General features: G+C 38.1%; 2 protein-coding genes across 3 annotated transcripts; one reads left to right on the top strand and one right to left on the bottom strand.

Annotated features, from left to right (window-relative positions):
- On the top strand, window positions 1-5,169 carry LOC120073037 (molybdate-anion transporter). 2 transcript variants are annotated; one of them, XM_039025611.1, is made up of 9 exons: window positions 1-368; window positions 627-771; window positions 1,241-1,409; window positions 1,801-2,056; window positions 2,688-2,776; window positions 3,028-3,210; window positions 3,310-3,395; window positions 3,499-3,583; window positions 4,474-5,169. In XM_039025611.1, the coding sequence occupies exons 1-9, from the start codon at window positions 161-163 to the stop codon at window positions 4,606-4,608; spliced, it is 1,356 nt and encodes a 451-aa protein (XP_038881539.1). In that variant the 5' UTR covers window positions 1-160; the 3' UTR covers window positions 4,609-5,169. The 2 variants fall into 2 exon arrangements, with proteins under 2 accessions (XP_038881539.1, XP_038881538.1); XM_039025610.1 differs by having other exon boundaries at window positions 1,798-2,056.
- Window positions 5,170-5,471: 302 nt separating this feature from the next.
- Window positions 5,472-15,962, bottom strand: LOC120073038 (probable prolyl 4-hydroxylase 9). Its single transcript, XM_039025612.1, has 8 exons — window positions 15,746-15,962; window positions 15,522-15,641; window positions 15,145-15,302; window positions 14,276-14,378; window positions 8,085-8,180; window positions 7,823-7,888; window positions 7,595-7,714; window positions 5,472-5,770 (listed from the first exon to the last, which is right to left on the bottom strand). The coding sequence occupies exons 1-8, from the start codon at window positions 15,869-15,871 to the stop codon at window positions 5,684-5,686; spliced, it is 876 nt and encodes a 291-aa protein (XP_038881540.1). The 5' UTR covers window positions 15,872-15,962; the 3' UTR covers window positions 5,472-5,683.
- Window positions 15,963-16,086: the final 124 nt, after the last annotated feature.

Here is a 16,086-nt window from a genome sequence, read left to right as displayed (position 1 = left end):
CGTAAAATTTCCCTCCGTCCCACTTCTAAGCAGTTGAAAGAAAAGAAAATCGAGCAATGCTTGTTGTTGCCATCGCGCCTTTTCCCCTTGCGATCTCACAATTCTCTCTCTGAAATGGCTAGAGACCTAGGGCTTCTTTGAGAGATTAACTGCTAGAATAATGGCGGTGATTATCGAAAATTCAGTTTGGGAACCAAATCCATTTTTGTTCATTTTCATCTTCCTCTCTTGTTTTCTTTCGATCTTTCTTCTACCTTATGCTTCCAAAAATAGCTCCACCAGAGCTCCTGCTCCGTTCGAGCATGGATTTTCATCCGCCTTTTCTAGTTTCCAGCGGAAGTTCCTGCTACTTTATTCTCTTGCCTCAGGTAAGTTCGATGCATTACTTTGCACATTGTTTTGTGAAGAAAATTTACAAGAAACTGGTCATTTGGAATTGGAAATCACCTAACGAGTCTCTCTCCGACGAGATATTCTCTTTTTTAATTTAACCTTGTTCTAGACTATTTCCCCTTCTTTACTGACATTTCTTGTTAACCGAGTTTAGCAAACGTAAATTTCCCCTTCAATTGAGGGCGTGGATGTTGCTGTTCGATTATCTAAATCTCTCCTCTTTAATTTTACAGTAATGGAAGGCTTATGGTCAGTGTATGGTGAATTTGAGTTTACGTATCGTGGAGTTAGCAGAGAGCAGATAGTGTTGTCTCTATGTGTTGGATATGCAGCTTCTCTCTTCGTCGGTACCTTTTTGGGCATTCTATCCGATTTGATGTAATTTTAATTCGATTCTTAACTCGATTACCTTCTTATTCTGAAATGGCGTCTTCGTCTATATGACAATATGCACAGGAAATGTAGACATGGAATTATACTGGTTATTGTGATGTATCAAAGAATATTGTTTACGCAGTATTCTGATGTTAAAAACTCAGATGTTTTTTGGTGAAGGAAATAGTGATTTTACATAATTTCCAAGCTCTTAGTTAAGAACATTTGGATAGGACAATGCATTTTTTTTTTTTTGGGAACAAATATAAAGAAAAAGAGACTGCAGTCTAAAAAGTTTCATCGTTGTTTTTCAGTAATCACTTTCTAGGTTGTGACGTTGATTCTTATGCTTTCACTAGAGAGTATATCTCCTCCAATGCTTTCTTTCAGATTTCATCACCAATAATTATCTGTAAATACATTGAAGTTGATGATGCAGTTCTTCTAACAAATGATTCTATTATTGTTGTAGAGGTCAAAAGAAAGTCTGTATGACCTTTTGCATTATACACCTTGTTACTGCCATATGGAAGAGGATTTCTGTGCATCCAAGTCTCTTTATTGCCAGTATTGGCTTATCTCTTGCTACTTCAATATTTTCATTCAGTTTCGAAACATGGATGGTGCATCATCATGAGAAGGTTTGTTAATATGGTTTTGCACATGGATTTATTTAGTTAGTAATCTACGGCCACATAAATGTCGTACTTGTTTAAAGGAGTTCGAATATAAAATCAATGGCCTCTGATTGTGGTATTTTTTACTTCAAGTCTTAAGATTCTTGAAATCAAACCAACCAGCTTTTCTTTAACAGAATCGATTTAACCGGCTTAGTTTAGTTGGATTCTTAATTTTCTGTCCTATCATTCTCAACTTGTTCCCCAAGTTCTTTAAGTATGTGTTTTTACTTGGTTGAATTGTTGGCCTTGTTGATTTGTATTTTAGTTCCTGCAGTACCTAATGAGTGTCATGTTTGAAAGAAAGCACTAATTTAAACTCAGCCCCTCATATTTTTTTCTCCCCTTGCAGCAGGGTCAAAGGCAAGATATGTTAAGTGACACATTTTGGCTAATGACTATATTTGAGTCTGTCTCTTTGATTGGAAACCAGATGCTTGTGAATAGTTTGATCGGTGATAATGTTGAGAGGAATATGTTTACTCCTTCCACCATTGCTGTGTTCTTGGCAGTGATATGTTTAACTTTTATCATCAAAGGGTGGACAGAAGTATCACAAAGAATAGAACTGGAGGACTATAGAACTTCTTTCAGTGCATATATTTTTAGTGGTAAGCACCATATGTTCCTTAAATTTACATCTTGATTTAGGTTTTATTTGACTGGGTAGAATTTTCCGACAAGACCATTTATGCCTTTTATTGTTCATTTAATATATCAGTTTTGCCCTGTTGACACATTCATCTCTCTGTATTTGAACATGATAATTTTTCCGAATCCCAACATACCAGAAACTATCAAATACTTTTGTATTGTTTTCGGGAATATTTTGGATACGTTCTTGTACAAGGGTGGGTCTTTTCTATTTATTTGCAATGTTTATTAGAATTATAGTAATTTTCTAGAATATCATTTCTAACTTTTTCAGAACTGAATGCAGCCATTAATTTGTTTTTCTTGTGCTCTTCTGCACTCTACTAATGAGAAACCTAGGGAACAAACAGTGTCTTAAAGTGTAAAAATGCTTGCCAAGTGCTTGCCGGTGTCTTCTTCACCAGGTTTAGGTAGATTCTTTTACATATCAGATAATTTAATCTCATTACCTTGTCTGTATTGAACTGATTAGACGGTTTCATGGTCCAAAATAACTTTAATTGTTTATTTTTAAAAGTCTGAAATAATTGTGAAATGTGAAAGAATTAGTAGATGTTCTCAAATTTCATAAACTTTCATAATTTGCAGATAAAAGGATATGGTTATTGGCATGGGCCCAAGCTTCTATTCACTTCTCTGTTGCATTCTTTTGGATTCTTTGGGCACCAACATTAGTGGTACATATTTAAATGTTCATTGAGTAATGTAGTTATGAGAACACTGAAGCATCAAAGTTAATTTGTTAGAAGATTTATAATATTTTAAATTGTATGCCTGAACAAGTCTTTCATTTGCCTTCTCTAATTTTAAGGTTCTTAGTCTAAACTAACTAAACCACTGTACTAGTAACCTTTTATACTGCTGTTGGATTTAGTTAACTGGCATTCATAATTATAATTTTTGAGTTATTTGATCATTTCTGATCTAGGCTGATGGGCGGGAAGTCCATCTAGGGTTGATATATCCATGTTTGCTGGGATCAAGAATCCTTGGAAGCTCATTGTTTCCATGGCTTATGAGTGGAACATCATCTCTTCGGACTGAAGATTGTTTACTATATTGCTTCGTAATATCAGGGCTTGTGATGTCAATTGTTGCTTTTGATTATCAGGTACATTACATATGACTCATGTTCTTAGGTTTTTAAGAAATTTGGACGAATATAGAGCTTGATGTTTTACTGCTTGATCTCTTTATCTATAATATGCAGGAGCTTGGAGTTTTAGTGATGCTATTTTCCATATTTCATGCCTGTGTAGGTTTAATTTTACCTTCACTTGCAAGATTAAGGACCATGTAAGTGCTTTGCTTCACTATTATGATAGCATCTACAGAAACTTAAATATGCATACATAAAGTTCTGATTTCACACTGGTTTTCCCCCCTATTTTTCTAATAGGTATGTGCCAAATAAGTTACGTGGAGGGATGATTAGCTTATCTCTGGCCCCGGCAAATGCGGCAATTTTGTTTTTTCTGTTGCAGGTATGTAACTTTACCTTCAATTGAATTCTAAAGAGTGGTGAGCTCGCATTGGCATTGACAAGAGATGATGCGTGCCTCCATCATTCACAAGTAACTCATTTGCATGAAAAGAAATTGTCTATTATAATGAAGAATACCTTAACTTCATCACTCAAGCAATCTAAATTGTATAAGGAAAGAATTAGCCGTTAAGCGAGAATTTAGTTCATGACCATAGGTCTGCTCAGAATATTCCTGTGTCTAAATCTAATTTGTTTACAATGAATGGGCCTTATGAAAATTTGGGAAACCAATGTCAAACGTTGGCTAGGGTTTCATTTTCGATCTTACCCTAACTGAAGTTAGTGGACGAATTCAATGCATTTGAAATTTAAGATGAAGAAGGGTCTAAGAATGGGGAGAAGGGCACAAATGTAAATGTGGAAGAGAATAAAATTAGTTAGAATGGGGACCACCAAATCTATAACAAATTCGGTTAGTAGAGGGGGAATTCTGTTAGAGAGAGAGATGACTATTTGCTATAAACATAGGAGGGTAGAAGCACAGGGGGCATGAATCATTTTATTGTAGAAACTGAGCTTGCTAAGCTTGTAATCAAGAGGGGGGTCTTGACCTTCCTAGGCTATTTGAGCCAAAACAGTAAATATATAATTGAGACACTATCAGATTGCTGATATTGTTATCTTTGAACTCATTCATGATATACTAAGCCTGACGATAAGAAAGATTTAAAACGGGAATCCAGAGTATGTGTTATTAGGTTTGATATTTTTGGTCCCACGAGAATGAGTTTTAAAGGTCCATTTCCATTTTCCTTTTTCCTTTTTTTTTTTTTTTTTTTTTTTCAAATAAGAAATGGCATAGATGACATTGCTGTCTTACTACTGCAGGGAGGCTATTACCAGCGCATCGAAAATTCAGTGATAATAGCATTTGCTGCCCTTGGTCTGTTCACTTCGGCTGGCGGTATGTATGCATTGAAACGCTGGGGAAAGCATCCATATCAGACCTGGCAAAAGCAGTAAGTTGTTTTCACATTTCAAGCTTTGGTTTGAAGTTGGTACACATCCATTCAGAAGTGCAACTTCTAATCTTATGGTTCAAGCTTGCAAGGCAACGTTATGGGATATCAATTTGTTTGTTGGTTATGATTAAAATTCAACAAACCCAGTCCATCCTATTTCCCTGTTTCTGGGAAATCCGGCTAAATTCCTTTTGATGTGACGTTAAATCTTGGATTGAGCTAGAGGACTCTTCAACCCAGATTTTAATGTTGTAGATGAAGACAATTAGCTGCCAAGGGGGTTTGTGCCTTTTAACCCTCTGAGTCAAATATAAAATGCGTTTTCATCCTTGGGATCCAAAACCAACGAAGCAGCTAGACTCGTGCTCTCACGGGTTTAGAACCTGTTTTATACCTTTGTAAACTTTAAATGAGATGATATCGGGTATTGTGCCTTTACTTAATTGCTTCACTAGTGAATAATGAATAGTTTTGTATCAATTAAATTTTAGTATATATTTAATTTTGCTCAACAATGTGAGGGATTTGAACCTTTCATTCAAATATGATCTCTTAGTCCTCAGTGTATCGGTGCTTCATCGTTTTATCGACTTGATAATTTTTTTAAATACAACTGCTAGTCACTTCCCCTTTATACATACTATCTATAACAAAAAAAGGATAGGTATTGACATCCTAATCAATAATTATTCATCAAACAGCATTGTTATGTACCAATCAATGATTATTCAATCTATTCAATAATGTTTCCATAACTTATAACTATACTAGGTTGAGGTGTTGAGCATCTCCTAGTTTAACCACTAATATTTAGACATGTTCCAATTCAGTTTATTGTTTAAACATTTTCAATTTAATCTCCGGTTGATAATAAATATACGTGGCATCAACCTTTTAAACAATAAGCTACAATGGAAAAAACATTCCAACATTAATAACTAGCCTATTATGTTATCTGGTAAAGAGGAGAGCATGGGAATCAAGTTTTTATAATGTTAGAACTCATTTTATCATACAGAGAAAATGATGAGGTAGAGATTTACGGATTATGCATTGCGTGTAGTAAATAGTAACGCTTAATCGTCCTGTATTTGATCTCTGATCCACTTTGTAGCGACCCATTTCTGCCCCTTGACCACTGGACAGCTTCCATGAAGTGATGTCTACAAAATCATCCAATACATGAGATTTTCAGACAAGCAGCGTTCTTAATAAATGCAAAATGCTAAACAGATGAGCAAAATTTAACGTAATAGTAATCTTCTTCATCCCTGAAAAAGATACATCATAATATGCTTCCACACAGAAGCAAATAACTCAAAAGCACCAACTTGGGCAGCATACAGAAACAATGAATTGCCCACAAAATATATTTTCGAAAATAATTGCTGTTACTTTATATACATGCATGCTTTCAAATCCAGTGACGTATGTAAAGATTTGAAGTAAGTACCTATTAGTATGATGTAAAGATTTAAAGTAACTACCTATTAGATAAACATGAAGCTCAGTAATAAGATGAGTAACTTATGAAGTATCTTCATCCTTTCGATATAAGTGAGATCCTCAACACTACCACTTACAATTTTAAGTAGATGTCTATTGACCCCGAGTTGCAAGGTCAGACTATCTAAGTCCCCAACAAAATAAACGAGCATTTTCTATCATCATCCAACACTATATAACTAGGTTTGGTCAGATGAAGTTCATCAATTTTTTTAATAGTTTACTTTCGGAAAGCTTTCATATATTAATTCATTAATTACTTGATAAAAGTTCAAATGTTGTAGTTTTAAACTTATAATGGGAAAGAACAATTTTTTTTTCTGTATTTCCTAAACAAGATGAGTCCCGACATCTGTTGAATGTGTCACACCCGCAGCAGCGCCAAAACATAAAAAACTTAACAAACTAAAAGTAAATTTAATGCTTAAAATACGTGTACGAAGCATGTCTATCTCCAACATGGGAACACCTTGACATTCTGCTCATAATAAGTGCCCATGCTTCCTAACGAGCATCATCTTATAACAGCTTTGTGAAAGTTTAACATAATATATAATGCCTGACGTTCCTTGTCTATGACAAAGCATATCTAATTGAAGTCGGTGAACGAATATGTCAAAAACAGCAACGGCCTGAAGAAAGTGGGAAAGATTTTAGTAATTTTAAAGGACTTCGATTAGAGAATGTTATTTGGATATTAGTAGTGACAATTGTAACTCCTCGATAGTTTGTTAGGAGGAGTGCTCATAAATAGAGGGAGTTAAGAGTTGGAACTGGTCCATTGTGGAACTTGGGAATGGGATAGAGACAGTTCTCTCGAAAGGTTCTATCAGTCTGCATTTTCCATTTTATAGTCATACATTCTTTTCCCCCTAAAGACTGAGATCCTAACCATCTTCGATTTCAATGTCTATACTTTAAGTAGCATATGATATGAATTTGTAGATTTGATATGAGCAACTGTTGTTTGTTACAAACATGCTCAAACTCTTTTTCATGGCAGAATTAGACCCCTACTTGGAAATTGATAAGTGAGACCTATTTATCAAGAAAGGTGCTGAGTCAATGAATAGTCTTGTTTCCGTTTCCCAAAAAAAAAAAAAAAAGGTGATGAGTCAATGGATTTAGAAAGCTTCCCCTCTCTCCCAAGTACAAAACTCTCAGACTTACTAACCAATGTCCAGCTCGTTCTCTGACAATATATTTCCCTTTATTCACAGCCCACATCTCATTACATTTACATGGGGCCACCCTTCTAACTAACTTCTAATAGACTATTATTCCTCGTTCCCCTTTTTCACGTGCCTCCTTTTGTAAACATGTTCAATAGGGGGTCTATCATCAATCGAGCAACTCCATGCTCAAACAAACGATAAATGCTCCCTCTTGTTAGCTTGTTGTTCAACAATACACACATCCATACAGCATTCAAACTAAAACCACCATATCAAGCATCAGGGGAAAGGAACAGGAACACTAACCGGATCGATTGTACCATTTGGGAAAACAGAATAAAACAGAAGTCCGTCACCTTGACGTGGCTTCACTTTCAAACCAATACACCTTTGGAAATCATAGAGTCCATCCATATTCGAGCCATTCTGCCAATCAAACATAGTAAATACTCCATTTGATTCATATTCTTGGTTGTAAAATGTAAAAGATGTCAAGAGAAAGGCCACCTTGTTCATATGGTCTTATGGTCTTACCTCAAATGGAAACATGGTTTCTCCACCTTCGTCAACATCAGTCAAGTACAACAAGAAGGAAGCCACCTGAATTTTTGGATACTAAAATGTCAGGCAAAGTAGTGCAACATTTTCGCTTCTTTTCTTCTCTCTCTCTCTCTTGGAGGGAGATCAAGATATTTGTGTAACAGAGCTCTTATAAATGAATGAAAAGGATTGAGTGTAAAACTGTAAATGTGAACGAGCAATGAGCAAAGGAAAAGCTGATATATTTATTTTGTACCCTTTGGCTCTTCTGTGGCCCATATTCAGAAGGATTGAACGCATCATAATGAGAATTATACTTCTGCCCAATCTCATAACGCAAGATATTAAATGCCTGAAACACAGAATCCTCAATCCATTTTAAAACATCTGGAAAAAAGAAATTCTATACTTTTTAAAGAAGTTTTTTAACCTGTAAATTAACTACAAAATGAAGCATTATTATAGAACATATTTCTGCAAACAATTGAAAGAAAGAAAAAAAGAAATGAAGTACCAGGTGCATCAAATGGATAGAACGCAACAACTAATTATCTCAGGTTTTATGTTCACCTGTCACTACTTACTATTACGTACCTTGGTATTCAATCAAGAAATGTGAAAAGGTAATACTAATCCTCTTTTGGGTTATCAAACTATCAATCTCCAGAAGTTTGAACGTGAAAAGAACAGTTTGAGAGAGAATTTTAATCTCAGCATAAAATAACAAACAAAATCTAACCGTTGAAAGTAGGGTTTTAACTTAGGGGTATTTTTGTAATTGTATTCAGCCCAAGGGTTCTCTATCGTCTATTATTCGTCATGTTCCATTGTATTCTGTGTATCAATTCAATAATAAGAAAAAGGCCGGTATCGTGGTTTTTCTCCTTGTTCTAGGGTTCCACGTAAACTGTGTGTTGGTCCCTCTTTTCTTCTCCTCTTTTATATTTCATCATGGTATCAGAGCATGGCGACGAAACCCTAGCCGTCATCAACGAGAACCAACCATAGATGTCTTCAGAAGCCCTTGTGGGAACCGAGGGCGCTCCAATCGTGGACATGAAAGCTGTCATCCAAGCGGCTGTGAAGGAGTATCTCCAAGCCGCCCTACCGCAGCTGATCCCAGCTACCATAGTCGTCCAGCCGCCGCCGATAGAGGAGCGGTTCAATTCTGCCGAGAGGTTCCAGCTGCCGCGTGAGGGAGTGCCGTCGACTTCATTCCAAACTGAAGCCTACATAGTTGGTTCTTCCCATATCCAGCCATTGGTCGAAGCATCCTTTCTAGCCGTGCCAAATCATGGTGGCTCGGCCCAATGCCTTGATAATGTCCGACGACGGTTGGCGTACCTCCAAATGCAGATTTCAGATTTGGAAACAGCTCTTGGCACAAATCCTCAACCTATCAGCACAGAGAATCCGGTAAATTCGTTCTCTATTTTGCCCAATACAACTTACTTATCTAGCTCAATGGGAAATTCTGTAAGATTTCTGGTAGGAGAAAAATTAAATGACCAAAATTATTTCTCCTGGTCCCAATCGATCAGAATGGCCTTAGAGGGACGACACAAATTCGGGTATCTGACAGGAGAAATTCCGAAACCTATCTTGGGCGATCCTCAAGAAAGAATCTGGAAAGGGGGATTCTCTATTACGCTATGTTCTCATCAATAGTATGGAGCCACAGATTGACCGCCCTTTATTGTATACAACAACTGCCAGAGATACTTGGGACGCAGCAAGGGACCTGTACTCAAAGCGACAGAATGCATCTCGACTTTACAAACTACACAAGTAGATCTATGAGTGCAAATAACGGACCATGGATGTCACATCCTACTTTAATAAACTGTCAGTGTATTGGCAAGAGATGGACCTATGCCGAGAGATTGATTGGAACTGTGCATAAGATGGGGCTCAATACTTGAAACTTGAAGAAGCCGACCGGGTGTATGTTTTCTTGGCAGGATTGAACCCCAAATTTGATAGTATTTGGAGTCGCATATTGGGTCAACGACCTACACCCTCCCTCAGAAAAGTTTGTTCAGAGATATGACTGAAAGAGGATCAATCGCATGCTATGAACAATCCTGTTGTTGTTTCCACTAATGCAACAACCTTTGTTACAAAGGCGCTTACTGCAAATGGTGATAAAAAGCCCACTTCTGCTTGTGAGTATTGTAAGAAGCCATGGCATACGAAGGACCAGTGCTGGAAGTTGCACGAGAGACCCCCAAATTGTAGGCGATGACAGTCTCATGACAAATCAAACTCTGGGCGTGCCCTCATAAGTGACTCAGTTAATGAGAATACACAACATCAATCCTCCACCGACAATAAGAACAATTTGAGTGCGGTCGGGGTGAGTGCTATTGCACAATCAGGTACATTTCCCTTTTTTGGCCTTATTAGTATTAATGGCAAGAAACCCGGATTGTAAATTCAGGGGCCACAGATCACGTCACCAGTTCTTCAGATCTATTTATTTCATACTGTCTGAGAGCAGGGAATGAACGTATTAGAATTGCAGACGAATCCTTTGCCCTAGTTGCAGGGAAAGGACATACCTCCCCGTTTGATGGCTTAATACTGCGTGATACTCTACATGTGCCTAAAATCTCATATAATCTTTTATCTATCAGTAAATACGAGAGATTTGAATTGCAAGACAATTTTCTCACCAGATTCTGTTGTGTTTCAAGACCAAAAGTCGGAGATGACGATTGGCACTGTCCAGCACGATAGGGGACTCTACTTCCTTTCTAACGATGCTTCTTCTAAGGAGGATCATAGAACTGGTTTTATGTCTTTAATTTTTTCTACTTCCAAAAATGACTTTATGTTATGGCATTATCGCTTAGGACATCCAAAATTTCAATATATGAAATATTTGTTTCCGCATCTATTCCGCAATGTCAATATAGCCTCTTTAAATTGTGATGTGTGTATTCGTGCCAAACAAAGTCATGTTACTTTTCGTTCTCAACGTTATAAGCCGTCCAGTCCCTTCTCCCTAATTCATAGTGATGTTTGGGGACCCTCACCTACTACTACCTCCACTGGCAAACGTTGGTTCGTTATAGACGACCACACCCGCCTTACTTGGGTCTTCTTACTTACTGATAAGTTTGAGGTGTCTTCCGTCTTCCAACAATTCTATACAACTGTTGAAACCCAGTTCCGTGCAAAGATTGAAATTTTGAGGAGTGATAATGGGCGAGAGTTCTTTAACACCTCTTTATGAGACTTTCTTATGTCTAAGGGGATTGTCCACCAGAGCTCGTGTGCTTATACTCCCCAACAGAATGGAGTAGCCGAGCGTAAAAATCGTCATCTGATGGAAGTCGCCTGGTCCTTAATGTTGTTTGCCACTCTTCCGTCCTATCTGTGGGGGGAGCCATTCTTACTGCCGCCCACCTCATTAATTGCTGTCTCTTATACACATCTAGATGTGTATAAGAGACAGACCCCATTCTTACTGCCGCCCACCTCATTAATTGCATGCCCTCTCGTGTTCTTGACTTTCATAATCCCTTGGACCTATTTAAAGAATCTTATCCGACTACTCGCTTGATTTCCGATGTTCCCCTCCGAGTCTTCGGCTGCGTCGCGTTTATCCATTCCCATGGCCCAAATCGCACAAAATTCACTCCACATGCTCAGAAATGTGTCTTTGTTGGGTACCCTCTCCACCAACGTGGGTACTGCTTTTCATCTGACCTAAAAGTCCCGTGAAATAGTTGAATAAGTACTATTATCCGTCTTCTCGTAGGTATTTTGTCTCCATGGACGTTACCTTCCTTGAGGATCAGTCCTTCTTTCCCGTTAGTTCTCTTTAAGGGGAGAGCTTGAGTGAAGAGACTAACTGGTCTTCCTATGCTATTCCCTTAGAATCAGCCCCTATTCCTTCTCCCAGTTCTGAAAATGCTTGTCCAGTCCTTCCTACCAACCAGATTCCATGGATAACCTACTATAGGAAGAATCTTAGAAAGGAAGGAGTGCCACCTGTTGAACAGCCAGCTCCGGTCCATGAATCAGACCCTGCATCAGGTCCAGGTACGTGTATTCCTAAAACTAATGATATTGATATATGTATGGAGACTGAAAAATTCAGAGAGGATAAGGACGAAGGAGGTGACAATACCGAAAATGTGACAGATGAGGAGACAGCTGAGAATGATAGCAGTAGGGAAGAAATGCCAGCAATTGGTGAGGAGGTGGAGAGTGTTACTGAAATTCCTGATATACAGATGACCCATCATGCCGAGAAACCTGGAGAGTTGGAAAATCATGATGCCTCTCTCGATCTTCCTATAGCACTGAGGAAAGGTACTCGTTCATGCACGAAGTACTCTATGCACAGCTACATGATATATAGTAATATGTCTCCCAACTTTAAAGCTCTCACTACCAACTTGGACGTTGTCATGATCCCAAGCAGTATTCGTGAAGCAATGGAGAGTCCTGAATGGAAAACGACTGTTATGGAAGAAATGAGGGCTCTTAAGAAAAATGGAACTTGGAAACAAGTGTTTTTACCTGAAGGGCACAAGACAGTTGAATGCAAATTGGTGTTCACCGTAAAGTACAAATCAGATGGGACGATTGATCGGTATAAGGCCAGACTGGTTGCTAAAGGCTTCTCTCAGACCTTCGGAGTTGATTACTCTGAAACATTCTCTCCCGTGGCCAAACTCAACACTATTCGGGTATTGTTGTCTATTGCTATGAACAAAGATTGGCCACTTCACCAATTAGATGTTAAGAATGCATTCCTGAATGGAAAACTTGAAGAGGAAGTCTATATGAGCCCCCCTCCTGGGTTCGAGAGTCAGTTCAAGCACAGAGATATAAATAAGGGCACTCAGATCATACACTGTTTACAAAAAGGTCAGGCTTCGGAAAGATTCAGTCCTCATAGTGTATGTTGATGATATTGTTCTGTCTAGCGATGATGAGGGTGAAATTATGAGGGTTAAAACTAGAATGGCTGAAGAGTTTGAGATTAAAGACCTCGGTAAGCTGAGATACTTCCTTGGAATGGAAGTGGCCTGATCAAGAGAAGGTATTTCAGTGTCGCAACGGAAATATACACTGGACTTACTCAAAGAAACAAGCATGACGGGGTATAAACCAGCTAACACACCCGTGGAGTACAATGCAAAACTTGGTGTTACAAACAACAAAATTCCTGTTAACAAAGAAAGGTATCAAAGGTTGCTTGGGAAGTTAATCTACCTGTCCCACAAGACCAGGAATTTCATATGCAGTGAGCATGGTAAGCCAGTTTATGCAAGCTCCCTATGAGGAGCATATGATTGTGGTTGAACGTATCCTTTGGTATTTGAAGGGGACTCCTGGTAAGGGCCTGATGTTCAGAAAGTCCGAAAAAAGGGCTACCGAAGCGTATACCAATTCTGATTGGGCAGGCTCTGTCGTTGATAGAAAGTCAACCTCCGGATACTGCACCTTTGTCTGGGGTAACCTTGTCACCTAGCGAAGTAAGAAACAGGGAGTTGTTGCCAAAAGTAATGCTGAGACTGAATACAGGGCAATGAGCTTAGGGATCTGTGGAGAAATCTGGCTGAAGAAGGTGTTGTCTGATTTTCACCAAGATAGTGAGCTTCCAATGAAATTGTTTTGTGATAATAAAGCAGCAATAAGCATTGCAAACAATCCATTCCAACATGATAGAACCAAACATGTAGAGATTGACAGACACTTCATCAAAGAGAGACTAGATAGTGGAAGCATTTGTATCCCCTATATTCCCTCAAACCAACAAGTGGCAATGTTCTCACCAAGGGGTTACTTAGGCCAAACTTTGATTATTGTATCAGCAAGTTGGGCCTTATTGATATTTATGCCCCAACTAGAGGGGGAGTGTTGAAAGTAGGATTTTAACCTAGGGTATTTTTGTAATTGTCTTTAGCCCTAGGGTTCTCTACTGTCTATTTATTCGCCATGTTCCATTGTATTCCGTGTATCAATTAAATAATAAGAAAAAGGTCTGTATCGTGGTCTTTCTCCCTGTTCTAGGGTTTCCACATAAATTGTGTGTTGGTCTCTCTTTTCTTCTCTTCTCTTTTATATTTCATCATTGACTACATGGTAAATTTACATAAATCCCATCAACGATTATAAGAAATGGATGGTCAAGATCCCACGTCAAGCATTAAATTTTAAGAAGGCGAATGGCCAGCTACTATAGAGATGGAAATAATAAGCAATTTAGAAAATGACTTGCTAATGGTTTCATCATCTTCATGAAATTGAAAGAGTTCAATCCATGACACTCCCTATAAAAATTTACGTCAAAGATATTCAGGATTCTAGAACAAAGTACTTTAGAAAGTTTAGACTCTGATGAACGATATACCAACAGAATTCCACCTTAAGAAAACAGGGTGGAAATAGTGATGATCAAAGTGGTAAATCTTACTATAATAATACCTCTCCATGCGTCCTTGGAATCATGGTTGCCCTTGCAATTTTTTCCTCAATTACACCCAGAGTCCCACTTTCATCTTCTGAAGCACCAAAGAACGCTCCAGAACTGCTTGGGACAGACAAAGAGGGAGAGAATCAAATTGAAAATGTAATCAAGCACCTTTACAAAATTCTATATCACTATAACCAGAGTATAACCAAGAACTTAGAAGATCACGAATTCCTAGTACTAGAGCCTTCAATTCATGAAACCAAAAACCAAAATAAAGAGAAGTAATAGAAAATTTCCATTTTCACCCATACCCATGGCTAACCCTGAAGTTCTGTCGATTACAAAGTGCAATAAAGAAACTACAATGGAAGGATAAATATTTTTCTAGAAATGAAAAAATTACAAAAGTGGATGGAAGTTCCCAAAACCAATGCGTAGGAGTTCAAATGGAATTCCAATAAAAAATCATGGGTGAGAGCGACCAAAGAATCGAACTAAAAAGGAAGAACCAAAAAATGAAACCATGTATAACTATGCTGAATTCTTAAAATCTCGATAGATAACTTCTCATACCATAACAAATCGCATATATAGATAGAGGTTATAAATGGAAGTACAGGAAGAAACCTATGTTGAGGCCGTTCAAAGAATAGTATGAGAAAATTAAAAACAAAACCAGAATGTCGTTCCCAGATAATGCGAGTATAACACATACTGATAAATACTTTCTGCAAACATACATCCTCATTCAAAATCCCCAATCCCCATAGTGTGACCGGATTAACTCCTTGAATAATCTCATCGAGCATAAACTCCATCCTAAATAAAGATAATTAATAAAATGATGAGCGCCAATACATGCAGACAAAACAGGAGATACCTTGTTCGGATTCCTTTCGTGTTCTCTTCGGTTTCTCCCTTACGTAGAGCCAGGGTAGACGGTCTAAGCTTCGGTCTCGCCATATTAACTATGCTCAGGCATTGCTCCGCAGTTGCAAACTTGGGGAAAAAAAGGGCGCGAGGTCGCCAGCTCAAAACCTCCATTAAAGGAAAACGTTAAATTACACATGCAGTAATTTAAACACTAAATCATGGATACTGAAGATCGAATAATCAGTTGCAAGGTTCGTTCATCGATAAAGTATTGCTTCGCATAAATACATGTGAATCTTAAAATGAACAACTCATTCTAAGTGACAATGCGGTGAAACTAACATACCAGAGGGAAAATGAGAATTAAAACCAAACGGAGAGCACCTGAAAAGGAATTGAAGAAATTGAATCGTCGCCGTTTTCTCCGGGAGTCATCAAATCGAACTCGCTACCATCGCTGACTGATTGAAGCAACCTCGGCCCCGGCCTATCGTCCTCTACATCCTGTTCATTCGTCCGATAACAATGAGATAATCAGAAAATTAAAATATATGCTTTGAAGCGACAAAATCTAAAACTGATTGGAAACTTGAAGCACACGGATCAACCTGAGAGAGAAGAGAAGAACCGAAGAATCCGGCGAGGAAACAAAAAAGGCATAAAACGAAGATAAGTGCCGGCAAACCTAGCTTTGATCTCAAGCTCCAATTACTTTTTCCGCTTTTGCCTTTCATCTTTGTTTCCTTTGATGGAATCACCGATCTCTTCCTTATTTGTTCCTATTTTCCAATTTCAGAAGCGCCTCGTTAACTTGGACTGATTTCGTGTCTTGACGTTCAGTCAACAGAATGAAGGATAAAAATGTCTTTTCGGTCGTCGAAGGTTTTGTTTGTGTGAGGGCGGGAATGCACTTGCCGTTGCCGCCACTTCATGCACACCAAGTATTAAA

Source organism: Benincasa hispida, chromosome 3 (assembly GCF_009727055.1).
Source record: "Benincasa hispida cultivar B227 chromosome 3, ASM972705v1, whole genome shotgun sequence".
NCBI lineage: Eukaryota > Viridiplantae > Streptophyta > Magnoliopsida > Cucurbitales > Cucurbitaceae > Benincasa > Benincasa hispida.
The sequence above is the reverse complement of the archived record's forward strand: the minus strand, read 5'-3'. Positions and strand labels throughout refer to the sequence as shown.